At 36.3% G+C, this 27,385-nt stretch overlaps 5 protein-coding genes and 1 long non-coding RNA gene across 7 annotated transcripts; 3 read left to right on the top strand and 3 right to left on the bottom strand.

Annotated features, from left to right (window-relative positions):
- Nucleotides 1-3,120: 3,120 nt before the first annotated feature.
- LOC9313012 (F-box protein At3g26010) lies at nucleotides 3,121-4,524 on the bottom strand. Its single transcript, XM_002875250.2, has one exon. It carries the CDS (start codon nucleotides 4,519-4,521, stop codon nucleotides 3,214-3,216), a length of 1,308 nt encoding a protein of 435 aa, XP_002875296.2. The 5' UTR covers nucleotides 4,522-4,524; the 3' UTR covers nucleotides 3,121-3,213.
- A 2,282-nt stretch (nucleotides 4,525-6,806) lies between these two features.
- On the top strand, nucleotides 6,807-10,079 carry LOC9313011 (F-box protein SKIP14). Its single transcript, XM_021024406.1, has 3 exons — nucleotides 6,807-8,480; nucleotides 8,606-9,814; nucleotides 9,894-10,079. Exons 1-2 carry the CDS (start codon nucleotides 7,605-7,607, stop codon nucleotides 9,083-9,085), a joined length of 1,356 nt encoding a protein of 451 aa, XP_020880065.1. The 5' UTR covers nucleotides 6,807-7,604; the 3' UTR covers nucleotides 9,086-9,814; nucleotides 9,894-10,079.
- Nucleotides 10,080-10,153: 74 nt separating this feature from the next.
- On the top strand, nucleotides 10,154-12,327 carry LOC9311364 (trihelix transcription factor GT-4). 2 transcript variants are annotated; one of them, XM_021024408.1, is made up of 5 exons: nucleotides 10,154-10,779; nucleotides 11,058-11,096; nucleotides 11,376-11,504; nucleotides 11,620-11,844; nucleotides 11,919-12,327. In XM_021024408.1, the coding sequence occupies exons 1-5, from the start codon at nucleotides 10,170-10,172 to the stop codon at nucleotides 12,119-12,121; spliced, it is 1,206 nt and encodes a 401-aa protein (XP_020880067.1). In that variant the 5' UTR covers nucleotides 10,154-10,169; the 3' UTR covers nucleotides 12,122-12,327. The 2 variants fall into 2 exon arrangements, with proteins under 2 accessions (XP_020880067.1, XP_020880066.1); XM_021024407.1 differs by having other exon boundaries at nucleotides 11,617-11,844.
- Nucleotides 12,328-12,374: 47 nt separating this feature from the next.
- Nucleotides 12,375-13,863, bottom strand: LOC9313010 (mitotic spindle checkpoint protein MAD2). The gene is made up of 7 exons (XM_002875249.2): nucleotides 13,633-13,863; nucleotides 13,528-13,543; nucleotides 13,309-13,439; nucleotides 13,100-13,220; nucleotides 12,924-13,027; nucleotides 12,713-12,834; nucleotides 12,375-12,631 (listed from the first exon to the last, which is right to left on the bottom strand). The coding sequence occupies exons 1-7, from the start codon at nucleotides 13,706-13,708 to the stop codon at nucleotides 12,572-12,574; spliced, it is 630 nt and encodes a 209-aa protein (XP_002875295.1). The 5' UTR covers nucleotides 13,709-13,863; the 3' UTR covers nucleotides 12,375-12,571.
- A 3,812-nt stretch (nucleotides 13,864-17,675) lies between these two features.
- On the top strand, nucleotides 17,676-20,105 carry LOC9311363 (putative pentatricopeptide repeat-containing protein At3g25970). Its single transcript, XM_021023965.1, has one exon. The coding sequence runs from the start codon at nucleotides 17,717-17,719 to the stop codon at nucleotides 19,835-19,837; it is 2,121 nt and encodes a 706-aa protein (XP_020879624.1). The 5' UTR covers nucleotides 17,676-17,716; the 3' UTR covers nucleotides 19,838-20,105.
- A 4,153-nt stretch (nucleotides 20,106-24,258) lies between these two features.
- On the bottom strand, nucleotides 24,259-27,177 carry LOC110228686. Its single transcript, XR_002332153.1, has 2 exons — nucleotides 26,990-27,177; nucleotides 24,259-26,864 (listed from the first exon to the last, which is right to left on the bottom strand). It is a non-coding gene; the product is annotated as an uncharacterized LOC110228686 (long non-coding RNA).
- Between the last annotated feature and the right edge of the window lie 208 nt (nucleotides 27,178-27,385).

Genomic DNA, 27,385 nt, shown 5'->3' with positions numbered 1-27,385 from the left:
ATATTTTGGTACCAAAAGAGTCGCCAAAACTGGCTAGCGCTTGGTGATAAAAACACAAAATATTTTCACGCTTTGACAAAACAATGAAGGGCGAAGAACAAGATTTTAGGCATTCTAGATGATAATGGGACGTGGGTGGATAATGAAGATGGCATTGAAAGAGTCGCGGTAGATTATTTTGAAAACCTATTTACTTCATCGAACCCGGTGGACCCAGTATCCGCTCTTAGAGACATCTCACCATCGGTCACCCCAGCTATGAATGAGTTCTTAGTCAAAGAAGTCACTGAAGAAGAAGTCAAGAGAGCTTTATTCTCTTTGAAGCCGACTAAAGCCCCAGGTCCGGATGGGATGACTGCTCTTTTTTTCCAGCGGTTTTGGGAAATCATAAAAGGCGATCTCACCATTATGGTGAAGAATTTCTTTAGCTCCGGAATTTTTGACGGGAAGCTGAATGAGACCAATATTTGTTTTATCCCTAAAGGGGAAAGACCGCGAGAAATGTCAGGTTTTCGTCCTATTAGCTTATGTAATGTAAGTTATAAGGTCATTTCGAAAATCCTAAGCCTACGACTAAAGAGATTTCTTCCGGATTTAATATCCGAGACGCAATCTGCATTCGTTGCAGGGAGATTAATCACAGATAATATCTTGATCGCGCAAGAAAACTTCCATGCTCTTCGTTCCAATCCGGTAAATCGGAAGAAGTTTATGGCCCTAAAAACGGATATGAGTAAGGCCTATGATAGGGTGGAATGGGGGTTTCTCCGAGCTTTGATGGAAAAGATGGGATTCAACATTCAGTGGATAGACTGGATAATGCAATGCATTACCTCAGTTTCATATCGGATTTTGATTAATGGCGACCCAAAAGGTCGGATTCGACCATCGCGAGGAATTCGTCAAGGAGACCCAATTTCTCCGTACCTATTTATCTTGTGTACGGAAGCTCTTATCGCTCAGATTCGGAAGGCGGAAAGGGAAGGCAAAATACAGGGGCTTCGAATCTCTCATGCGAGCCCTCGTGTCTCACATCTTCTGTTTGCTGACGATAGCTTATTTTTCTATCAGGCCAATGCCGACCAGAGTAAAGAAGTTATTGACATTATCCGCTCTTATGGCGCGGCATCTGGACAAGAGGTTAATCTGAATAAATCCTCCATTATGTTTGGTAACGAGGTCCCACCCCCCGTACGGCAAGAAATCAAATCGATTCTTGGGATTTCACGAGAAGGCGGGATGGGAACATATTTAGGCCTTCCTGAAAAAATACATGGATCAAAAGCTCAGGTCTTCGCGTTTGTGCGAGACAGATTACAAACTAGAGTCAACTCGTGGTCGTCAAAATTCCTATCTAAAGGCGGAAAAGAAGTCCTAATTAAATCACAAGCACAAGCTCTTCCGACATATGTAATGTCGTGCTTCCTACTGCCAAAAGCAATATGTTCCAAACTTACCAGTGCAATTGCCAACTTTTGGTGGAGTAATAAAGTAGATAGTCGAGGAATACACTGGATAGCTTGGGACCAAATCTGTACCCAACTATCTGAAGGAGGGCTAGGATTTAGGTCCTTGGAAGATTTTAATCTCGCACTCTTGGCGAAGCAATTGTGGAGATTATTACGATTTCCAGATTCTCTCCTTAGTAGGGTTCTTAAAGGACGTTACTTTCGGTATTCTAGTCCGCTAGAGATCACTGTTTCCAATCGACCGTCGTATGGATGGAGAAGCATGTTGGCCGCCAAGGACGTTCTTAAATATGGAATCCGCAAGACCATTGGCTCGGGCTTCGGTACCTGCATTTGGACAGACCCCTGGATACTAGATACTCCGGCACGCCCACCTAAGGGATTATCGGTGGAGAGAGACCCTTTGGTTTTCGTTAATACCTTGATTGACTTTGGGTCTAAACAGTGGAAGATGGATCGTCTCCGGGAATTGTTTCCCCCGGAGGAAATTACCCTAATATTAGGGATTAAACCGAGCCGTATTGTCTGGAATGATGGTTATTGTTGGACAATGACAAAGTCTGGTAATTACACCGTCAAATCTGGATACGAGGTCGCGAGAAATCTTTCTCGCCCTGTTTGCGACCACCCTTCTCAGAGACCTAGTGTTACGACACTAAAGGCGCAAGCTTGGAAATTAAAAACTACGCGAAAATTAAAGCATTTCGTGTGGCAATGTGTGACTGGTTGTTTGGCTTTGAGCCAACGCCTATTTTATCGCCATATTGGTAGAGATAAAGGATGTTCAAGATGTGGTGCAGAAGAAGAATCAATCAATCATCTGATATTTGAATGTCCTCCTGCTAGACAAGTCTGGGCTCTCTCCAATATCCCATCTCCCCCAGCACTGTTTCCCTCGACGTCACTCTACAATAACTTAGATTATCTGTATTGGCGGGGTAAAGAGGCGGGTGCGGATGAAGAGAGTCTAAGAGTATTCCCATGGATTATGTGGTATATTTGGAAGGCGCGCAATCGAAAGATTTTTGATAATTTGAGCGTACCACCTCAGGAAACGCTAGATCTTGCAACACAAGAGGAAGGCGCGTGGAGACGAGCAAATCAGCGAGAAGACCCTCGGGCCGAGTTGATTCTTAGTACGCATGAGTCACCATCTCCAGAGGATAGACCGGTATGCTCCATTGATGGATCTTGGATCGGGACGGAGACTAGGAGTGGGCACGGGTGGCTTGTCTATCAGGGAGGACGACTGCTACACTTGGGCTTGAAAGGCTCGCGTAGAAGTCTTTCTCCCCTACATGCTGAACTGGGTACTCTTTTATGGACGATGAAGTGTTTATTGGCGATCCCAATGACAAGTATCATCATTCAGACGGATTGTTCTGACCTATTGGCTATGACTTGTGCTCCTGAAGAGTGGCCTACATTTTTTACAGAGTTAACAGACTTTGCTTATTACAGGGATCGTTTTACTACTTTCAGTCTTAAGCATATCCCTCGTAGTGGTAATACCTCCGCCGATTATCTTGCGAAATGTGCAAGAAATCGCGGGTTCTGTTTTTCCCATGTAAGTTCGACGGTACCTGATTGGCTCTCTCTAGAAGAGAGTCTTATTCCGTGAATTAATATATGGTGTTTGATTAGCAAAAAAAAAAAAAAATCATTGATTCCAATTACTTCTTCTTGTCTCTTGCATTGACTTAACGTAAGAGATGAGAAAGAAAACCAGAAAACCAAAATGAAATCATTGGTTCCAATTCCTTCTTCTTGTCTCTTGCATTGACTTAACGTAAGAATGTAATGAAGATGTATCTATCATCTCAACTTGGGGAGGACAAAGCGCCGATTCCATCCACCGTGGGAGCACCAATTGTAATAACCTGACAGAAACTTTATACCTGCATATCTCATCCATACACTCCTCACAAATAGGCTGGTTGAAGAAACAATCTAGATGATCATCATCATTATCTTCAGCTCCGAGGATTCTATTCTTCTGAGTCCGCAAGTTACATGATACCACATGACGATTATCTTGACTCCATAGATAGACTGTGTCACTATCAAATGGATGCATTGCCATAGGTAGATAATCACCGATAAGTAGCGGGAGGGCGATATTCCACAAAAGTTGCCAGGATAAATCATTGTTCAACCTCCAAGCCTTGAAAACATTAGACGAGGATTGAGCTAATGTTCTGATATACATGAAAATTCCGTGGGACGTAGTCAAAGCACCTTTGAAGTTGTGATTGAAGCCGTGATTCGGATGATCTGGGAGAGGTATAACCCGAAATTGATCGGAGGATTCAGAATAGAAATCATAAGCTACGAGTACTCCAGGTTCACTAAGATGGTTAAAGTAAATTGAACCATCCAAAGTCAAAGAAGCAGTGTTGGTGATTCGACAAGGGCAGTGAATTATCTTAGAAGTCCAAATCCCAGTCTCAGAGGAATACAAAAACACACTCAAAGTACCGGAGACATCATTATTCGTCGGTCGCATTTCAGCTAACCTAACCACTTTGAAGCCCAAAACAAAGCCATAGTCGTCCACGCGAGTCACCAAACCTAACACAGAAGAATAACCTGGAGCTGGAGGGATTTGGATCCATTGTTGTAAAACTGGATTGCCCACAAAGCAGCAAGCATGATCATACTCTGAAATCATAACCAATCCATGGGAAGACGCCGCAACAATGTAAAGAGACGATGGGATATAAAAAGATAGAGACTTTGGAAGACCCCATGTCTCGCATCCATGGAAACCTATGAGATCTTTTAATCCGTACCACATTAGCGACCACGAGGTTGAGGATTTTCGGTGCACAGACACAAAGAGACGGCGGAAGTAGACTGATTCGATTGTTGATTTCCATGTTTTGCTTACCAGTTTGAATCTAGCGATGATTCTCAATGGTAACCTCGCTATAATCTCCGTCCATATCGCCTCTGTGAGATGTATGGTTTGATTTTGTGTCGCCATTTTCGAATTTGAAATTAGGGTTTCTAGTTTCTGGAGAACGATGAGAAAGACGACGACGACAGTCATTGTCCCACTTCTCTTTTCAAGACCTTATGGGCTTTACAGGCCCAATATGACAATTTTTCTAACTTTTTCGAAAACAAAACAATTGTTTCACATTTTCTCATGTGACGTATGTATGATTCTTGTATTATTTAAACACTTTGTAATACGACTTCTATTATTCTATAAACTATTGACCCAATAAATATCTTATAAAAAATTAATCGTTTCTGTTGTGTTCCTTGATTAATTATTATTTTTATTTCTGGAATATGTCACAAAGAGGAGAAGAATCTTGGAAGTTCATCTTTTTATTATGTTCGAAGTTTATCTTCTTCTACGAAGTATCCTTACTAAAAAACGATATATATCAAACTTTACGTTAAGAACTTAACTAGTTAACTAGTCCACTATGTAGTACCTTGGTGCGTTTCTACCGGGGCCGACCGGATAGCCGATAGGGTTTATCAAAAAAAAAAACTTAACTAGTTAACACATTCCTTTTCTTTTCTTTTTTCACTATTAAACATAATTTTATGTAATTGGTTGCCATTAACTAAGAACACATTTCTTACCTGATTTGTGCTTTGATTAGATGCAACATTTTAAATAGCCTTCATTGGTTGGTTTAATGGATCATATTTATTATTTAAGATATCTATCTACAAGATTTTTTTTTTTTTAATAAAGCTCATCTATCTACAAGATATATCTATCTTTATTGCTATAACACATCTATTTATATTCTTTTATTGTGAATCTTCGTGGTTTTAAAATCAAAACATTACTTGTTCCACTTTCTAGGTATACAAATCTACCAAATTAATATGTCCCAAAGTCATGGCAATATTTAAAAGAAAATTTGGTCAAAATAATAAACCTAAAATAAAACCATTGATTTGCCACTAGATTACTATTTTCTGTTTTTTTTTTTTAATAATGATTTTTTACATAAACATACATCAAAATAAATTCTATTTTAAATCAACAAACTAAAAGAGTATTAAAATATTCATTTTATTAACAATAAAAGATTTAACTATAGTTAGAAAATATTTTATTTTAGCTTAAAACTATCTTGAAAATATCGTATATGTAAAACTGTCCGTTGGAAATCCGAATATTATAAAAAAAATTGCAGCGTAAAATTATTATTTGTATACATTGTTTATCGTAATTGGTTGTATTTTATATATAAGTAGTTGAATATCATCCTAATATAATTAACTCAAATAGAGAGAATAAAATAAAAAGAATGGGAGCTTTCTCTCTCAGAGAGAAGGCGATTTCCGGTGTACCGGAATTATTAACCGGAAATTCTAAAAAGCTTCTCTTCTCTTATCCATCTTAAATCTTTCAGAGTGGAGAAGTCTTCTTTCGGTTTTGATTTCGGACTTCACCGGAATTGTACATATTTTCGTTTTTTGAACGAACTAAATAATTTCCGGCTTTTGTCGGAATTCTCAGTACCGGCTCTGTCCGGGTTTTGCTTCTCGCACTAGCGAGATTTGATATCTTTTCTCTAAGCCCGTTATTATCTCCGCTTTTCTTCAAAATTCTCTCCGATCCTTCCAATCTTTTCGAGGAGTAATATCTTCATCAATTCCTTTTGCTCAAAGAAGAAAGAGCAAAGATCTGACCACATCAAGTTGGGTGTGGCTAGTGATGGAGCTTCCCCGAAGATAGTGATGCTCGAATGAATTTGAAGCTATTTTTTCTCATTCGATCCGGAGATTTCTTGACGTTTGGCTAGGAATTGAGATCGGCAGAAAGCAAGAGGATTCTCATCGCTTCAGAGCTGATCGGCGGTGACTAATCGGCGATCCAGCGATGTCCGGCGACGTTGACGATGCTACTCCACGGCTTGACGCGTAGCTTCGAGAAGATCACATATCCCACACGTGTCAATTTCTAAATCTTTTGTGCTTCAATATTTTATTTTCTTTAATTAAGATTTAGTTAGGACCTAAGCTTTATTTTCGCTGTAATCTTCTGTATACTGGACTTTCTGTAATTTGCCCATTTGGGCTATATCAATGAATCTAAATGGCCGACAAAAAAAAAAAAAAAACTCAAATATCTCTTATTGGATAATAGATTTAAAAAAACGAACAAGAAAATAAGATATCCCTAGTTTGTTGGCATATGGAAAGAATGACAAAGAACTAAACAAATGACACGTGTCCATTATTCCAAAGACTTTGACAATTTCACCGTTACCCTAATCTTATCTCATTCCATTTTATTGTATTTAAGTTTTTAAATTTATTTTGTCTCCAGTTTTATATTTATTTCTCTCCCACGTAAAATCTCAACCCCTAAAATAAAAATAAAAAAAAAGTTGAGATTTTTCGCACAATTTTCTCGTCCTTTCCATCATTTTCTCTCTTGACTCGGTCGACGAAATTCACCAACCTGTTCTCTCTCTCTCTCTTTCTCCATCTTTCTCTCTTCTTTGAATCCCAAGTGAGAATTGTTTGATTCCCAATTCGAAAGTCTGAAGATTTCCCTCAAAAAAGGAGATCTTGTTTAGTTTCACGGCGAGGGTTCGGTTTGGTTTTCCCGTTGATCGCGTTGTTGTTCTTCTTCGTGGGTGAGGAAATAACAGAGGTGTCTTTGATTCAATTTCTTCAATTCAATCCCACAGATTCAAAATTCATATCTTTCTTTCTTCTTCTTGATAATGTTTAGGATTAGGTTTCGAAATTTCTGAAAACCCTAGTTTTGTTTTGAGGAAGAAGAAGAGTAAACAGAAAACAAAAAAAAAAGGGAAAAAATCAGTTTTATTCAATTCATTCTTTTTGTGTTACCCAATTTGGTTGTTAATACGTCTCAATTTCGAATTTCTTTTCTCTAGGTTTTTTAGGGTTCCAAGGAAGCTCTGAAAATTTCTGGTGCCTAGTATTTTTTTGTTGCCATCTGAAATCAAGAGTTTCCTTTTTTTCTGTCCATAGATCTATCGCCTTTCGATAACCCAAAAAAAATAACCTTTAGTTTTTTTCGGATCTGATCTATCTTCTTAGGGGGGTTTTGAGTTTTTTTTCAGGGATTGTGTACAAAAGAGGGATTTTTTTTAGGTTTAAAGTGTATATAGAGATTTAATAGAAATGGCTTTAAATTTTTCACATAGACCCTTTGCTTCTCATCTATCTGAGGAACCAATGAAGATAGCCAATGGGAATTGGTGTTCAAGTTTTGATAATGGAAGGAAGAGTAATGGAGATTCTTCTTCTGTTGACATACTTGATGTTTTGCCATCTGATCCGTTTGGTATGGATATCAACAATACTTTCACGGCCATTACTGGATGGCTTGAGGATTTGGATTATAATAACCAATATGGAAGAAGAAGTGATGACATTTGGATTGGTGATGGAAACCATCAGCAGCTCTTTGCTGGATTGAGTTTCATTTGGAACAATGCAATGCAGTTTCAGAGTAGTGGGTACAGTAATGGATCGGAGTCGTTGTATGGGTTTGGTGGGGCATTTGATGGGTCTTTGTTTTCCGCATGTAAATTCCCGGAGAGTAGTGAGGACAATAATGTGTTTGGAGGAGCATTTGATGGTGATGGATCTTGTCACGGTGCTTTCATATCTGCTAGTAGTGTTGATGAGGTATTGAGCCTCGAGGATGCGAGGAATGGTGGAGTTGTAGGAAGTAGTGATCGCTGCAGTAATGGAGGAGAGGATTCAAATATTCATCCAGCGTTTGGTTTTTGTCTTTATCACTTGGGAGTGAAGGATCTTCTTTCAGTTAGTATGGTTTGCAAGTCTCTGCATACTACTGTTTGTAATGACTCGTTATTGTGGAAGCATATCCACATTTGTCAACCGTTGAATGAGAAGATTACGGAAGAGGCTCTGCTGCATTTAACTGAGAGGGCTCAGGGTACTATGCAGTGTTTGAGGCTCGTAGATTGCTGTAGAATTACTGATGATTGTCTTAAGCGGGTGTTGGAGCGCAACCCACAAGTAGTCAAGGTGAGCTTTTTTCCTTTATTTACTCAAGTTTATCTGGATTACTAATAAGCTGTTATAGATGTGCTTCGTGGTTGAATTGATTTGTGGGATTTTATTTAAATCTAATGTTGTTCTGTGGTTGGCAGCTTGGTGTGCCTGGATGCACAAGGATCACTATTGATGGTATTTTGAGCATCTTGAGGGATCTGAAGTATGCGGGAAAGCTTCAAGTGAAGCATTTAGAAATTGGTGGCCTCTTTGGAGTTACTAAAGATCATTACGATGAATTGTTTGACTTGTTGAACATAGACAATAAAGTCGAGCAGACTATTCAGAAGCCGCGTTTTTACCATAGAGGAGATGCATGTGTGTCCTGTGATGATGACCGGGCGCTAGATATTGAGATGTGCCCAAAGTGTCAAAATTCTAGGCTTGTGTATGACTGTCCAGCAGAAGATTGTAAAGGGAAAAAGAAAGGTTCTGAGGAATGCCGTGCTTGTTCTCTTTGCATACAGAGGTGTTATCACTGTGGTCGGTGCATCAATGACAGCGAATACGAAGAAACGTTTTGTCTAGAGTTTTTGTGTGCTGTTTGTTCGAAGCCGGCCCCTAAGTTAACTCTCTAGGTATAAAATTCCATCTGAGCCTTTCTTTTCTATATGATTGAATGGTTCAGTCTCCATGGTTAGGCTTTAGTTTGTGGGAACTATATCTTCCCGTGGGTGTAGTTGTCATATGTATACATATTAGTATTACTTATTTGGTTTGACAAAGAAAAGACAAAAAAAAAAAAAGAAGAATAAGGAATAGAAATATCCAAGAAAGAAGCAGGGTAGTTTGGTGGGGGAGGACTAGTAATGGTACTGTTGAAGCTGTTTGAGAAACAGATGATGTTGTGAATTGTGCAAAAGGAAAACCCAAGAAAGAGGCTGAGTAGTATGTTTGACAGCAAGTGATGGGATTTGTCGGCTGTTTTAGTGGTTTGAGTTTGGATTCAGAGACTACGTATAGTAAGAAGAGTTTGGGCATTGGTGGTACACTGCTGAAGCCATCAGGGTTGCATATAGGTTGAGAAGCAGATGATCATTTGATCGAAAAGATGAAGAAATTTGTTGGCCTCCTTTCTTGACCGAGATCATAAACTCAATGTCAATGAAGGATGATGAAGGATAGGTCTGTTTATTGAGTGTGGTAAATGGAATTTGGATTCGGAGACTACACAAGAAGTGTTTGTATTTGATGATGGTATACACTTGTGAAGCCACTAAAGGATACCATCATTTAGGACAAGAAACTAGATAATCATTTGGTTGTCTAGTTTCTTACTCGAGATCATAAACTCCATTTCGGTGAAGGTAAATTTGCCTCTATTCATAGATCATTAATCTTTGGTTAGACGTTTCTTAAATACTGAATCCAGGACTGGTTTTTCAGGTTGGTGATATACCTTTGCTCAATGGAGATGATCTTCAACTATCTCTAGAAACTTTTTAAAAATAATAAAAACTTGCTCCATTTCCATCTTTGTTGGACACATTGTTATTGTTATAATTATCATGAAGATTACTCTTTGGATTTAAAGTTTGTAACCTTGGATTGTTCTTGATCCATGTTGTCTGTCTTATTATATTCAAACAATTTAAGATAATAAGCTTTGACTAAATATCAAAGGGACGCGCTCTTATAGCAGCGCGTTGATTCCACGCGTATATGGTAAAAGAAAAAAGTGTTGTTTTCTTTGACATCTTCTTCTATCTCTCCTTGTTCCTCGGAGAAAACATGTTTGTTTCCGATAACAATCCTTCACGGGACATGAACATGATGATCGATGTTACATCATCAAACGGAGATCTACCGATACAACAACAACAACATCATCAGATCATCCTCGGAGATAGCAGTGGAGGAGAGGATCATGAGATCATCAAAGCACCAAAGAAACGAGCAGAGACATGGGCACAAGACGAGACTCGATGCTTAATCTCGTTACGGAGAGAAATGGACAATCTTTTCAACACATCTAAATCTAACAAACATCTTTGGGAACAGATTTCGAGCAAAATGAGAGAGAAAGGGTTTGATCGATCACCAACTATGTGTACGGACAAGTGGAGGAACATATTGAAAGAGTTTAAGAAAGCTAAGTATCAAGATGATGATAAAGCAACAAGTGGAGGATCAACGAAGATGTCTTATTACAAAGAGATTGAAGACATTTTTACAGAAAGAAACAAGAAAGTGGCCTTGTATAAGAGTCCTTCTACTACTACTCCACCATCTTCTGCTAAAGTTGATTCCTTTATGCAATTTACTGATAAAGGTAGAGTCTTTTGCTTGATTTTGGGGTTTCTGATGGATTTTTTGCAGGTTTTGATAATATTTGTTAATGGGTGTTGGTTTAGATTTGGATTTGGATTGTGAAGAAAAAGACTGATCTTTAGTGTTGTTCCTCTTTTAGTGCTAAACCTAGTTAAGAGGATTTTGACCATTAATGGCTAATTATAAAGTTGTTGATTTGGTTGTTAAACTATATTGACTTTTTATAGTAAATTTGGGTTTTCTTCTAAAATTGATCTTTATTTTTTTATCTTCTTGTAGGTTTTGAAGATACTGGTATTCCATTTACATCTGTTGAAGGTATTGATCTCACATTTCTTGAATCTTGTGTGTATATATAAATGGTGGTGTTGAATTCCTTTTTAGTTGGGGAATTACTTTGAGAGAAATGGTTGTATCGGTCCTAGCTTTGGGTAAACAATTGTGCACTTATGATTGCTTTATTATTCAGTGAAATAAAAGTGAACTCAATACCAAATTATAGAATGTTAGTGATAATGTGAAGCCGATTTTGTCTTGGACATTTTGTTTGATTTGTGGAAGTTGTGTAGTCTTTATATGAGTTGTATCTGTGTGCAGCTAATGGCAGGCCAACGCTAAATCTTGAAACGCAGCTTGATCATGATGGTCTTCCCCTCCCCATTGCTGCTGATCCCGTCACGGCAAATGGAGTTCCTCCTTGGAGTTGGAGAGACACCGCTGGAAATGGTAAGTAACCAGAAAAGCTTATATAACTTAGCCTCTTCGATTGCAAGCGTTTTTGTTTTTCATCAAGCTTTTGAACTTATATGACAACTAATTCTCGGTTTCATGTTTGAAGCAGGGGGTGATGGTCAGCCATTTGTTGGGAGGATCATAACAGTGAAATTTGGAGATTATACAAGAAGATTTGGGATTGATGGTACTGCTGAAGCAATCAAGGAAGCTATCAGATCCGCGTTTAGATTAAGAACAAGACGAGCTTTTTGGCTAGAAGATGAAGAACAGGTTATTCGCTCTCTTGACCGAGACATGCCTTTAGGGAACTATACACTCCGTGTTGATGAAGGTAAATTCACTCTTTCTCTGCTATTCATTGAATACTCTCTGGTTAGAGGTTTCTCAATATCCAATTGAATTCAGGGATAGCCGTTAGAGTGTGCCACTATGATGAATCTGATCCGTTACCGGTCCATCAAGAGGAGAAGATATTCTACACCGAAGAAGATTACCGAGATTTCTTGGCTCGACGAGGATGGACATGTCTGAGAGAGATTGACGCGTTTCGGAACATAGACAATATGGACGATCTTCAATCCGGTGTCTTATACCGAGGAATGAGATGAGAAAATGGGTCTACAAAAGGCTAGAAGAAACCTTTATTTTTCATCAGTCACTGTAAATACACATTCCATCTTTGTGAATCAGAGAGATTTTTGTTTGGCTTTTTAGAGATCTTTTTTTTTATCCAAAAACCTTTATTTTCATCGGTCACTGTAAATATGCACCTCTTTTGACATTCCATTGTGAATCAGAGAAATTTGATTGGCTTTTTAGAAATCTCTTTTTCACCCAAGATTGTTCAATGCAAGGGACAGGGACATTGGAAAAGCTGATAACTTTTGAACGAAACACAACACAACACAGGTACAGAATTCTCATACAATTCAGAAAGAACAAAACAGAAAAAAGCATAGGGGTGAATAAAGGATTCACGTGCCTTTAGAACATTAAGAACTCCCAAAGACATAAACGAAAGCTGAACAAAGAGCATTGCATACGTGTCCCGACTTCTGTTACTCTTCTTCATCCCACTCGTCGTTCTTGTATGAGACGAGCGTGTCGACTTTGTGAATCTGCAGAGAATGAAAACCAATACACTTAAGACATTTCAAAGTGATCGGAATAGAGGTTTCAAGTTTCTTCCTCCTCCTTACCTTGGTATCAAACCCGTGTAACTTAACCATCTGTGGATTAGCAATCAACTTGGGGTCGCTTTCGATCCAGGTGAATGGAACAGCCACATCCGTGTCCGTATACGCCAATACATCAAACACACCTAAACAAACACAATAAAAAATGAAAATCCAAATAAACCCAAACTAGTGTTGAAATGGTAACTCAAAGTTGCTATGATTTGGTACTTACATGTTTCATCAAGACAAGGCAAGTAAGTAACGCTTGAAGCAACCTGTCTCATAATAGCTTGAATCTCCCTCATGATCTCCTTATCACTTTTCTCCCTCGACACACTGAAAGTTCCATAAAGATGATGAAAACAAGAACATCACATTCAACAATTTTCAAAAAAAAAAAAGACTGACCCTTTGTCAACAACTTCATTATCAGTCTCAATCCGAAAATTCCACCTCTCCAAAACTTCACCAGTAGCTTTGCTCATTATCACTAACACTACTCTCTGCAACTTCCCAGCTTCAAGCCATTCTTTAGACCAAAAACAAAATCAGTCACAAAAGAATCATATCTCAAACCTATCTCTATTGTTCTGTTCTTTAAAAAAAAAATACATTACCGGAGATCTGAGAAGTGAGATTAGACATGAAAGATTTGACGGATTCATCTTCAATAAGCAACATCGGAAGTCCATATTTCTTCACTTTCACAAAACTTTCCTCTGGATAAACTGCTCGATTATACAAGATACTATATTTCAAAACAACAAAACGAGTCAATATCCAATCTAATCGGAGATTTCCAGAAACTGAATTTGAAATACCGATTCAATTCTAACCTGTTCGCTGCGTAACCTGGAAGAAGAAGAAGAAAAAGCATCAAATCGAAGAGAATGAATGTGAAATTACACGAAATTTGAGTGTGAGAGATTGAAAATACGCACAGAAGAATTCGCTGACGATGGCAGCAGATCCGTGTAAAGTGATGATATCTTTAGCAGCCACTGTTTTGGACGCCATTGAAGAAGCGATTTGGATCTGTGATTTTGAAAATCTATTGTTCTGTGGAAGCAAATTGAATTCGACGCTTAGGGTTTTGATGATTTTGTAAAGGAAAAAAATAAAATTGAGAGAAGAATAAAAAAGAAAAGGGGAATGAGAGCGTAACGGCTAGTCTTCCTCGGAAATGCGCTTACAACGGCTAGTTTGTGATATGTTAATCAAATCCCACTCAAATTATAAATGTATTAAAAAAAAATGGAAAGAAATTTGAAAATGGCTAAGAAAATTTATATTTTTATTTCGGCAATGACCAATTTTGGATTTCAATTTCTATCTAAAATGTATATAGACAGCTAATGATTTTTTTTTATATCGTATTTTAGAGTTGTTTTAAGTTCAGTTTTCATTCATTTGAATCTTTGATTGTTTTTTTTTGTATGTATTGTGAACTCTTTAGCCTTTTTAGGGATTTTTGGTGAAAGTCACGGGAAACGAAAACGAAACTCAGAAAATTCAGTCAGGTCTAAGTAGGAAACTAAAGAATTTTGAGAGAAAGATAATCAACGAAATCTAGTTTGACTCAAACAAGAATTTTTCAAATGACTGCAATCAGGTCGTGATACGCATGATTGGGAGCTACAAACCGAGGCAAGAAATAACACCGATGCAAAAAGAAATGAAATCTGTTGTAATTTCTTTATTTTAGTATTTTTTTTGGGAAAATTGGAAATAAAGGATATCTACTTAAAAATTTGTCCATATATACCTTTTTGGTGAAATTGTCATTTTGGACGAAACTACCCCTACACCCTATTTTAAATATTTAAAAAAAAAATATTATTAGAAAAACAGGTAGATATACAAGAGTAGGGGTGATTTGAAGTGAAAATTTTTAGATTTGGCTAAAAAAAAGTTGAATTTTTGATAGATGAAGTTTCGTCTAATTTTGTTAGAACACGTTTTCTAGAATTCTACGTAACTCAGAGTGTGTATTCTGCATTTTTGTACATGTTCTACATATTTTAGACTAGATTTCTGTTCTGAAAATTTTAGAAGTCCGAAAATCTTATATCTAAAATATTTAGAATATGCATTCTACGCTTTGCTCTATGTTCTAAATATTTTAGAATAGCCGTTCTACTAATTTCTACATCTTCTGCCATCGTTAGAAATTGTAATCTTCGTTTAGAATGTAAATTCTACGATATTGTAGATTTCGTTTTCTGAAATTTTTATAATACTCTAAACATAGAAAGTAAATCTTCAAAAAAGGAAACAATATATATTTTCGAGATTACGTTTTAAATGAATATTTATTATTTAGATTACAATCTACAAGATGTAGAAGTCGTTGTCTACGCATCAAATTATACATGAACCAAGAAACTTACTAACAAACAAATACTAACATAAGCCGGAGATTCTAAAAATAAGGAAGACAAGTACTAATAGAGAAAAGTAAAGACTCGTTTGGCACAACGGTTTGAAAACAGTGATTACTTGTGACGATTCAAGCAAATTGGGGAGGTTGCATCAGGTTTAATCAAAGTTTGATCCCTTATTATTCCAAAAATAGATCTATTAAATGCATGTAATTGTAAATATTTGTGTGTTTATTTTGGTTTTAAAAGACGATTCAACGGACGCACATAAGTTGTTCGATAAAATGTCTCAATCAGGATTTATTGATTTTGCGTAGATGGATTTGGTCACGGGTACTTCAAATGTGAGTAGATCTTCTGTAGTTCTGAAGAAGTGTAACTGTGGATTCAGGGCCGGCTCAATTAATTTTGAGTCCCGGTACAAATCTTAAAATTTGGCCTATTTTCATACAAAAAAAAAAAAATTGGGCCTTTTTCATGTTAAAAAAAAACTTAAAAATTAACCACTTTCATACTAAATAAAATATTTAAGCTTTTTATAATAAATATATCTTAAAGTTTTAAAAATTACATTTTTTTCTATACGAAAAAAAAAAAATTGGGCCCTTAAATTTACCCAAAAAAATTGGACCCGGTACAATTGCTCCACTTGCACACCCCAAACGCCGGCACTGTGTGGATTGCCGGCATCTTAGTACCTTATTTTTTTTATATATATTTTTCAGTATTTGATCATCTTTGATCTAGTGTAGATTTATATTGTTTAATGGAGTTATTTCTGCAACGTCGTTACGAAGTTAAATTCATAAAACGCCTAAATAATAAGAAAAAAAAAACAAAGGTCATACAAACTACATGTCACAAGACTAGTTAGTACGTAATCTGTTTTGATGATAAAAAAAAAAACCATAATGCTAATTAATCTCAATCAATTTCAAGGATATCCGACGATTGATGTAGGTTGATAGTTCTTCATTCGCTCAATTAAGATAGGATCTTTACCATGTACGAAAAGGCGCTTGTGAAACTCCTTAGCAGTGACTGCACATAAAAAGCAAACATATCTAAATAAAACCATTCAGAGTTATGACTAATTATAGTGCATAGTTGCAGTTAGCAAACAAAAAAATTGTATGTTAAATTAAAGTAACTAATTACTCGTGCTTCCTAGATTGTTTTCAACATGCAGAAACAAACTTGAATAAAGATTTAAACATGAATTAAGAGATAAAAGATATTTTCATTGACGATATGTGGATTTCTTTAGCTGAAAAAGATTTACAATTGACTTAGCTGAAGAAGATTTACAAGAGACAATACCTATAACTAAAAAAATAAACAAGACACGTACTTGAGCTACTCATGACACACACACATACAAATAGCGAACTAAACAGATCAATAAGAGAACAAAAATATTCACTTCTAGTTTTATAAGAAGATGACATGATTTCAGTCATAAAACTCTGTCTAAATCAATGAATTCGAACCCAAACACATATACATTCACATGAATCAAAGAGCGAAAGACTTATTCAATCTACACAATTGAAATTTGGAATTTTAAAACTCACAAAATTGAAACCTCTAATCGAGTTACACGAATTCAAAGATATTAACAACTCTACATGCAAATTGAAATTGTGACTTGCAACTAAATCGAGAAAACAAAAAGATTCACATCGATTTACAAGTCTCAAATTCAATTTGTGTTTATATGAACGCAAATCTCTAAACGAGTAACAGAAAATTGTGACTTGAGATAAGAAAAAGACATAATTCAATCACAAAAAAAGAGTAGAGCAACGAACCTATTGATTCAATCTTCAATCGTCGCCCAGATGAACACCGGAGGACCAACGATGCCGGATAACACGCAGTCGGCAGAGATACGGCGGTGGGGTAGGGTTTTTTTTTTTATCCCGACATGTTCATCTACGACAGAAAAAAAAAAATAGTTAATTAGGTATAGGTCATTGAGAGACTCTTTCTCAAGTGGAAGGTTTGATTCTTTAGATTTTTATTTAACTTTTGTAAATAAATCAGGAAGTTTTATTTTTGAAATCAATTTTTTATTAATTTTGAGAGAAAATGAGGGTAAAGTTGGGTTTTTATTTTTAAAAAACCTATTTGACCAATCTACAAAAAAAAAGATATATAGACAAATTTTTAAGTAGATATCATTTATTTCTAATTTTCTCATTTTTTATCCGTTGTAATTTCTCTATTCTGTCTTTTGTTCTTGTGATAATGGGTTAATTTTGTACTATGTAGCTTAGCTTGTAATTTTCTCCATGGAATGAAATCTTAACACTAAAACCAAAAAAAAAAAAAGAGGAAACAAATACCATTTTACAAATAACTCAAGCTTCAAAATGTATTTCTATTTACTGAATAAACCTATAATTAATCCACTTAAGGTTATTAACACATAAAATTACCACAAACTAGCCACTTGATTATCCATTACTATGTAAATTCGGAAATATATAAATTTAAAATAAACTGATTATTTGACAAAAATACATATTTAGAATATTTTATTTACATAAAAATAGTAATAAAATATCTTTGATGTTGAGAAAAGAGAGAGGTTCTTTTTGACTTGTTCGTTGACTTTACATGAACACAGAGAAACAGATGAATGAAAGCTTTGTTAACCTCTCTACTAGAGAGCTCTTTAAACACTTTCCAAAAGCTTTCCGTCACTCACTGTTACGCCATCAAATATGGTTCCGTCTCCGATACTTACGTATCCAATCGAATTTTGGATTCTTATATAAAATTTGGCTTCTTGGGTTATGCACATAAGTTGTTCGATGAAATGCCTCAGAGAGATTCCGTGTCTTGGAACACGATGATTTCTGGATACACAAGCTGTGGGAAATTGGAGAATTCATGGTGTTTGTTTACAGATATGAAGAGATGTGGATGTTATGTTGATGGGTATAGTTTTAGTAGGTTATTGAAAGGGATTGCTTCTGCGAAAAGGTTCGATCTTGGGGAGCAAGTACATGGTTTGGTTGTAAAGGGAGGTTATGAGTGTAATGTGTATGTTGGAAGTTCGCTTGTTGATATGTACGCGAAATGTGAAAGAGTTGAAGATGCTTTTGGGGCTTTTATGGAGATTTTAGAGCCTAACTCTGTTTCATGGAATGCTTTGATTGCTGGATTTGTGCAAGTGCGAGATACCAAGACTGCTTTTTGGTTGTTGGGTTTGATGGAGATGAAAGCTGCTGTGACTATGGACGATGGCACTTTTGCTCCACTTCTTACTTTGCTTGATGATCCGATGTTTTGTAACTTGTTGAAGCAAGTTCATGCTAAGGTTTTGAAACTCGGGCTTGAACATGAGATTACTATATGCAATGCGATGATCAGCTCTTACGCAAATTGTGGTTTAGTATCCGATGCGAAGAGAGTTTTTGATGGCTTGGGTGGCTCAAAAGACTTGATTTCGTGGAATTCGATGATCGCAGGTTTATCTAAACACGAGCAAAAGGAATCTGCTTTTGAACTATTTACTGAAATGCATAGGAATTGGATCGAAACTGACATTTATACTTACACCGGCATCGTAAGTGCTTGCTCTGGCGAAGAACATCAGAGTTTTGGAAAGTCTTTGCATGGTTTGGTGATAAAGAAGGGATTGGAGCAAGTTACTTCTGTTTCAAATGCATTGATCTCTATGTATATTCAGTTTCCTACAGGCGTCATGAAAGATGCTCTGTCTCTATTTGAATCCTTAAAACCTAAGGATCTTGTCTCTTGGAATTCGATTATGACAGGGTTCTCCCAAAATGGTCTCAGCGAGGATGCAGTAAAGTTCTTTCGCTACTTAAGATCTTCAAACATAGAAGTCGACGATTACGCCTTCTCTGCAGTTCTCAGATCATGCTCGGACCTAGCAACACTCCAGTTAGGTCAGCAGACTCACGCTCTTGCCACTAAATCAAGCTTCGAATCAAACGAGTTTGTAACCAGTTCTCTGATCTTGATGTACTCAAAATGTGGAGTAATTGAGAACGCGCGAAAATGCTTCGAGCAGATTTCTTCCAAACACAATACAATAGCCTGGAACGCGATGATTCTAGGCTACGCTCAACACGGTTCAGGCCAAGTCTCTCTTGATCTCTTCTCTCAAATGTGTAACCAAAACGTGAAACTAGACCACGTAACCTTCACTGCAATTCTAACAGCTTGTAGCCACACGGGTTTGATACAAGAGGGGCTTGAGTTACTTAACTCGATGGAACCGGTTTACAAAATCCAACCTCGAATGGAACATTATGCAGCTGCAGTTGATCTCTTAGGCAGAGCAGGGCTTGTGAACAAAGTGAAAGAGTTAATCGAATCAATGCCATTGAATCCTGATCCAATGGTGTTGAAAACTTTCCTTGGAGTTTGCAGGGCTTGTGGAGAGATAGAGATGGCTACTCAAGTGGCTAACCATTTGCTAGAGATCGAACCAGAAGATCATTTTGCCTATGTTTCGTTGTCTCATATGTATAGTGATCTAAAGAAATGGGAAGAGAAAGCAAATGTGAAGAAGATGATGAAAGAGAGAGGTGTAAAGAAAGTTCCAGGTTGGAGCTGGATTGAGATTAGAAATCAAGTTAATGCCTTTAATGCTGAAGACCGATCTCATTCTCTTTCGAAAGAGATTTATTTGATGATTGAAGACTTGACTCAGGAAATGCAGTGGCTTGATTCTGATAATGGGTTTGATCAAGCTTCACTTATTGGTGTAAATTTTGTTTTTTGACGATAATTCTTGGTTTAAATCACTTACAGTTTCTTTCATTTAAAACCAATAATAGTAATAGAGAGATCGAGAGACTGGAGAAGAAGGCCCTTAGTGATGGAGAGATATAATGATTTTCTTCTTTGTGTCAAAGCTTTATGTTCGATCTATTTTGTTTAACTTATTGCTTGAAACTTTGTGTTTGATCTATTTTTACTTGTGGTTTTGAAAGACTAATGTTGTAAAACTTTGTGAAGAGATCTATTTGATGATTGAAGGATTTGGGTCAGACTCAGGAAATAAAGTGGTTTGATTGTGATAATTGGTTTGATCAAGCTTCAGTTCTTGGTTTAAGTCACTGCTAGTTGGTTTTTGCGCAACTAAAAGGTCAGAGTTGACTATTATATAAGTTTAGTTTTGTTATCAATCTGTATTTGAATTATAATTTTTTGACGAATCAGTTTATCTCACGGTGTAATCGAAAATGGAAGTCCCTTCCTTCATTAGAGATAAGACTTGGTTTGGAAAAAAAATAAAAATTCATTTTAATTAAACATTTAATATAATTTGTTGGAGATAAACAAGTGTGTGAGTCATCCAAGCTATCCCATGAGGACCAAATGTGGCGTGAACATTTCTAAAAGTGTTTACTTATACCATGAGTTAAGTTAGGCAACTTTTTTGACAAATCATAAATTAAAGGATGTTGACTTTTCTTATATAAAAAATATTAGTGGCTCAAAAAAATTTCAAGGGCTGAAAAAAAGGGAGGTTTAAAAGTTAAAACATTCAAGTATTGTTGACAAGAACAATTTTACATAAGACTAGGGGAGGTCCCCGCGCCCGGCGCGGGGTTGTATGTTGATTAAAACCCGAATTAGTCATTTAGGATTATAAGTTTTAGACAATTATTGATTAAATTTTGTCAAGAGTATAATTTTTATAACGACATTAATATAGAATTATGGTAAAACGCCATAACGTTTGATATATATTATTGCGAGAAAATAGTGATTATTATCCTCTGAATATAATAAAATGCAAAACGGAAAACTAAAATCATTAGAACCAGAAAGTATAAATTTAGTAGTCTTGGTTTGCTCATCAACAACCAAAGATAATCAAAAGATCAAAATTGGATGTGTGACATTTGTCCTTTCTTCTTGTTGGAAAAGATATCTCGCATCATGACAAGAATGATTGAATAGAATCTGCGAACACTTGTATGAAGCAGTACCTCTTCGTGTACTTTAATTATCAAAGGAATATAGTTTCAATGTCTCAAACCCCAACATTACATGTTAAATAACAAAACCAAAACAAAATACTTTCACTCATTTCAGTTCTTGCAAATCTGAATATACATATGGTAATGTCATCAATACATTGCCTCCACTCAGTGAGAAATTTATTGACATAAAACCACGATAGTCGATACCGGAGACGCTCACAACTACAAACAACAGAAATTTCGAAGGTACCAATAGTTCTTGATTTCGAATTTAATAATGTGACAATGATTAGGAGCTTCATCTCTTTCAGCAACATAAATGGGTGTCGTGATGTTTCCAGCTTTCACAACAACACAATAAACATCTAAACATCCAAAAAATCAATTTTATCGTATATCCTATAAAAATTTGGTAAACAACAAATTCGTAAAATATTGTAGCCAGCTCTAGGGTTTTCTCTAGGCTTTATCCTCGACAAAGGTTGTTGTGCTCCTGGACTAAGCTACTTTCTTGGACCCGGCACTCTTTCTCTCTAGAGTCACTTAAATAATTGCCGACTCGTAAAAGACTGACTTCTTGGGGACAAATTCAATCCGATGAGTGTTGTCTTTGTACTTTTGTAACGGAGCCCCGAGATCACTTCCTGCTCCTCTGTGAGCTCTTCCCAGGTGTGAAATTTAGTTTTCTATAGGTTTTTTCCTCGACAAAGGTTGTTTTGCTCTTGGCCTGAGCTACTTTCTTGGACCGTCGAGAGTCACTTAAATAATTGCCCACTCATCAAAGACTGGCTTCTTGGGGCCAAGTGCTGTATTTTCACTTTTACAACGGACTCTCGGGATCACCTCGTGTTCCTCTGTGAGCTTTTTCAAGGTGTGGAATTTGGTTTTCTCTAGGATTTATCCTCCACAAAGGTTGTTTTGCTCTTGGGTTGAGCTACTTTTTGGCACTTGACGCTCTTTTTCTGTTGAGACACTTAAATAAATCTTGCTTCAATCGTCCTCTCCAGTCGTTAAAGACTGGTTTCCTGGGGACAAATTCAATTCGAGGAGTGTTGTCTACGCACTTTTGCAACGGAGTCTCAGGATCACCTCATGCTCCTCTGTGAGCTCTTCCGAGGTGGGAAATTTGATTTTCTCTAGGCCATATCCTTAACAAAGGTTGTTTTACTCTTGGGCTGAGCTACTTTATTGGACCCAACGCTCTTCCTCTCCTTACACTTTTAAGCAATTGTCGACTCGTAAAAGACTGGCTTCTTGGAGCTAAATTCAATCTAATGAGTGTTGTCTTTGTTCTTTTGCAACAGAGTCTCGAGATCACCTCCTGCTTCTCTGTGAGCTCTTCACAGGTGTGTAATTTAGTTTTCTCTAGGCTTTGTCCTCGACAAAGGTTGTTTTGCTCTTAGCCTGAGCTACTTTCTTGAACCGTCGAGAGTCACTTAAATAATTGCCCACTCATCAAAGACTGGCTTCTTGGGGGCAAGTGTTGTATTTGCACTTTTGCAACGGAGTCTGGGGATCACCTCGTGTTCCTCTCTGAGCTTTTTCAAGGTGTGGAATTTGGTTTTCTCTAGGATTTATCCTCCACAAAGGTGGTTTTGCTCTTGGGTTGAGCTACTTTCTGGCACCTAACGCTCTTCTTCTGTTGAGACACTTAAATAAATCTCCAATCGTCCTCTCCAGTCGCTAAAGACTGGTTTCTTAGGGAAAAATTCAATCCGATGAGTGTTGTCTATGCACTTTTGCTACGGAGTCTCAGGATCACATCCTGCTCCTCTGTAAGCTTTTCTGAGATGGGAAATTTGATTTTCTCTAGGCCTTATCCTCAACAAAGGTTGTTATACTCTTGGGCTGAGCTACTTTATTGGACCCAACGCTCTTCTTCTCCTTACACTTTTTAAGAATTGCCCACTCATCAAAGACTGGCTTCTTGGGAACAAATTCAATTTGATGAGTGTTGTCTTTACACTTTTGCAACAGAGTCTCGGTATCACCTCATGCTCCTCTGCGAGCTCTTCCCAGGTGTGGAATTTAGTTTTCTCTAGGCTTTGTTCTCGACAAAAGTTGTTTTGCTCTTAGGCTGAGTTACTTTCTTTGTCCTAACGCTCTTCCTCTCCAGAGTCACTTAAATAATTGCCTAACGGAGTCTCATGATCACCTTCTGCTCCTCTGTGAGCTCTTTCCAGGTGTGGAATTTAGTTTTCTCTAGGCTTTTTCCGCAACAAAGGTTGTTTTGCTCTTGGATTGAGCTATTTTCTTGGACCTGACGCTCTTCCAGTCATGTGCCTTCTTTGCTTAGAAAAGTAGCATCTCAAGTGGTGGTCTATAAGTTCTGGCGACAGCGTAATAACATTCTCCATAACTCCTTGCGGCTTGCTGCTCAAATCATTTTCAAGATGGTGGAGTGGAGCTACGAAACATCATCACTTCGAGAAGAACAAAGCTTATGCTTATTTGGATTCTTTATCTATTTCCAAATCTTTCTTTACTCTATTGTACTCTTGTTTTTATCTTTTTTTTTGCCAAGGTTGCTTTTGTGTAATTATTTATCTTTTGTAAAGCCTCAAACTTCATTTTAGATCATATTTACATGTTTAGGAAAAAAAAAACAATTCGGAAAAATGGAAACAAAAAAAATAGATAAGCTTTTTTTTTTTTTTTTTTAAGCTTAGTAACTAATAAAAATTTCTGTGATCCTTAACACAAAACAACTCCGCATTCCTGCAACTTTCAGCACACATATTGTTTAGCATCATTCGGTTGCCATTGCAAACAATAGTAGCCAAAACCATCAGAAACAATATCATAGAAACGTGATCGACTAATAAATATTCAGAAATTATATATACATGAAAAATAACAATATTCGAATACCTCGAGTGACTTCTATTCTAGTGAATCTCATGATAAATATGGTGATATTATCGCATTGTTTACTCCATTCTCTCAAAAATTTACAACAGTATCCACCATAGTCGACATTATAGACGTAAATTTATTATAAAATTAAGTTTTTAGCATACTACCCAAATTAAACTATAACAAATCTAATTTTGATTAAATTAATAACTTACAATTCATCTTCTAATTCCACATAAACTTGATCCCACACTTTATTATTGGTTTTCCGTCTTCAATATTGCTAACACTCACGACCCAACCAATTAAATATAATTATTTAAATTAATAGATCAAACCATAACAATGCAAACAATAAAATATCCAAACAAAAGATATTATGGGACCAGGGAAATAAACATACTCAAAACTAAGTATCAATTTTCCTAAAAGATGCGAATGCGCAGTAATCATTCGCACCCAAGGAAGGTATATGTGAAACAAAGATTGATAAATTCCAATGAATTTTAAAATCATAAAAAGTAGGACTAAGCGAACCGATAACATGAATCAAAATCTCTAAGTGTTATCCATCCAGGGCCTGCCCTGAGATTTGAAGGGCCAAATACTCAAAAAAAAGTTTTTGGTTATTTTGAAAGGTTTTAAAATTTAGGGCCAATTATCGTAAAATAAATAAAATTAGGGCCGTTTCGTAAATAATTTTTGTTGAAGAATTTCAGAAACAAAATTTGGGCTACAGCAAAAGTTTCTTGTTGATGTCTATAGGGCCGGCCATGTATCCATCGTCCTTGGAAAAACCTGAATCCACGGCGACGATAATACTCTTTATCAATTATAGTATGTATGTCGTGACCCAAACAAACAAAATAAAATTGTTAAAGGTATAGCAATCTTTCACCAAACAATTTATTTTATTAGAAAAACCAAAAATTTGTATAACCTCTGTATCGACCAGTATAAGTTGGAATGTATCGTCCAAGATCGAAGAACACTTAAACCTATTAAGTATCTATACTCATATACTCTGATTTTACAAGGGAGCACCGAAGGGTGCAGATATGACACGCATGCTACGATAAAATCTTTCAAAGCATTTCTTGCTCATCTTCGGGGTTTTGTCCCATATTACGAGCCTAGCTAATCTAATCAAATATACATGATGAGAATATGTCTTTATCAAGTAAGTAGTGGATTGATTAGGGTTAAGTGGTATACCAAACCTCGAATGTACTGTTAGTCCCCGAGTAACAACAACAACAATGAAGCAATACAGCTAGATGCAATGCTAAGGACTATCATATATACCTCTAGATCAAAGAGTGGCGTACAAAATTGACCAGAGAACCAAAAAAATTATTTTCAAGTACCTCCAAATCCCTTTACAAAAAAAGACACACACTTTATCCTAAAGAACAACATTCATTATCTCGCAAATTGTTCAAACCATTGCTCTTCTAGTGTAGCAGCTCGTATATCAAGTCCAAATGTTGGTTCTCTATGAAATATTTTGATGAATTTGCAGCTAACTCAACAACTATTGTTAAGAGGTTTCGTTTGCTATGTCGAAAGTCTGATTGTACCGGGTAAACCGACTAAATCATATCTCACAACTATTACACAAAGTAAATACTGTTAATGACTCAAATAAAAAAATCATTCTCCTTTAATGGAACAATTAGACTTTTTTTATTAGGACCGTCTCAAAATAATTGCCCGAGTTTTCATTAAGGCTACCAATGAAAACCTAAAAAAACTAAGATATATAATAATTCAGCAAAATTGTCTATCACAGTATTAACTCTCCACTTAATCTTTGCTTTATTGTGTTCAAGATTTTGGATTTGAATCATCGGCAATATTAGCTGATATGAATCTACACCAATATTTTTAGAAATAGAAGTTAAATGGCAATCAACAATTTACTTGCTCATGTGCACTATGCATCTTAGACCATGATTAAAGGCAGGTTCTTAAAGTTTTCTTAAGTTGGATCTTAGCAATAAATGATTAAAATTAAATCCCAACTAAACCATTATTGCTAAGAGGGTTTCTTAGGTAAGCAACAAAAAAATAGTTAAGAACCATATTTTACAAATATATTACTTAAATATTCCTAAGATTTATTTCTAAGACACTATGGATAATCATGCTCTTAGTTAGAGATTTTCTCTTATCAGTATGATTGAATGGAAGAAAGTGAACCTCTTGAACGACAGCTCGTGCCTATAGAAAGCAGTATTGAGAGCATGTGCAGTGAGAGGTTCTCTCAAAGTCTCTCAAAATATATTATTATAATATACATAAATTAGTTTAATTGTATATATAAATTTTAAGTAATATAATTGTTTATAGTTTGAACTCACTAATGTCGTCGCTTTAATTTTCCTCGTCCCTTCTTGTTCGTTACTTGCTCTATTTTATTTCTTCATGAAATCTCTGTTTCCTTATTTTCTCCTTAAACACCATGCCACAGAAAAAAAAGTTTTTTCAAATAAATACTTTCCAATTTTTATCCTTTCTCTCATCAATCAGAAATATCAAATCGATTTCGTTATTGCACCTTCCTAATTCAAAGACGGGTATGCTTATATTTTCATATAATTAGCTTTTATTTCGAAACCAAGGAACAAAGTTTCAATTTTGGTTTAGTCTCCGTTTCCATATACTCTGTTTTTCCTCTCTTTTAAGGCTAAGCTTAAACCAAAAGCCTTTACATCTTAAAGGAAGAAGGAACATGGCTTCTTCCGTATCATGACATGTCTTAATTAAATTCTCGAACATGCTTTTTATTAATTCTCCTTAATTAAGACTCTTGGTCTCTAAGTCTCTGTTTCTATACCCTCTGTTTTACCTCTTTGTAAAGGAAGAATCTAGATTGTTCTACTTCATGACGTATTAATTAAATTTTCCAACATGCTATTTTTACATTTCACCGAATCGTTTGCTTCCCGGAACAGTTTCCTTCAAACATTGAGAAAAAAAATCATCATTATTTGATGTTCTAAAACTGAACAACGGAGCAGATGCAGGTATATCATGGATATTGAGGCTTAGAGTTGATACAAAGTTGTTTCTGAAAGATTTACCTTGCTTTAATTGCAGAAGCAGCAGTGTTGATTTTAGTCTTTTCTCTCTGTCACATTTCCCCTTAGCACTGTCTGTTTTCTAGAAGTAGCAGACACAGTCAAAGGTGTCTGTCTCCTTTGAGCGGCAGAGCATAATGAAATAGATCTTTCAAGACCGTAGATCTTCTTCTTAGTAGGATTAGTCATGGCTCGGTTTAACATGTAAAAGGAGTTTTGGCTATATTCCCGAGGCTAAAAAAAAACAAAAGGGTTAGCATCGCCTGCAGTTACATTCAGTGAATCATAAACTTAAAACGAACTCAACAGCAAGAAAAGTATACCAATCATGTGATCAGCAACGTCTGTTGTATCCTTTTAAACAATCTTTCAGCATTCGAGTGAGTTTGCTCTCCCGAT

Source organism: Arabidopsis lyrata (assembly GCF_000004255.2).
Source record: "Arabidopsis lyrata subsp. lyrata unplaced genomic scaffold ARALYscaffold_5, whole genome shotgun sequence".
Classification (NCBI taxonomy): Eukaryota; Viridiplantae; Streptophyta; class Magnoliopsida; order Brassicales; family Brassicaceae; genus Arabidopsis; species Arabidopsis lyrata.
The sequence above is the reverse complement of the archived record's forward strand: the minus strand, read 5'-3'. Positions and strand labels throughout refer to the sequence as shown.

Bases quoted from the DNA above. Each gene is read 5' to 3' on its own strand.
- LOC9313012 (XM_002875250.2), bottom strand. From the start codon at position 4,521: ATGACTGTCGTCGTCGTCTTTCTCATCGTTCTCCAGAAACTAGAAACC.
- LOC9313011 (XM_021024406.1), top strand. From the start codon at position 7,605: ATGGCTTTAAATTTTTCACATAGACCCTTTGCTTCTCATCTATCTGAG. The intron at 8,481-8,605 runs GTGAGCTTTTTT...TGTGGTTGGCAG, and splicing joins GCAACCCACAAGTAGTCAAG to CTTGGTGTGCCTGGATGCAC.
- LOC9313010 (XM_002875249.2), bottom strand. From the start codon at position 13,708: ATGGCGTCCAAAACAGTGGCTGCTAAAGATATCATCACTTTACACGGA. The intron at 13,221-13,308 runs GTAATGTATTTT...TTTGGTCTAAAG, and splicing joins TCTCACTTCTCAGATCTCCG to AATGGCTTGAAGCTGGGAAG. The intron at 12,835-12,923 runs GTAAGTACCAAA...GTGTTTGTTTAG, and splicing joins GCCTTGTCTTGATGAAACAT to GTGTGTTTGATGTATTGGCG.
- LOC9311363 (XM_021023965.1), top strand. From the start codon at position 17,717: ATGAAAGCTTTGTTAACCTCTCTACTAGAGAGCTCTTTAAACACTTTC.
- LOC9311364 (XM_021024407.1), top strand. From the start codon at position 10,170: ATGGTAAAAGAAAAAAGTGTTGTTTTCTTTGACATCTTCTTCTATCTC. The intron at 10,780-11,057 runs GTAGAGTCTTTT...ATCTTCTTGTAG, and splicing joins TATGCAATTTACTGATAAAG to GTTTTGAAGATACTGGTATT. The intron at 11,845-11,918 runs GTAAATTCACTC...AATTGAATTCAG, and splicing joins TACACTCCGTGTTGATGAAG to GGATAGCCGTTAGAGTGTGC.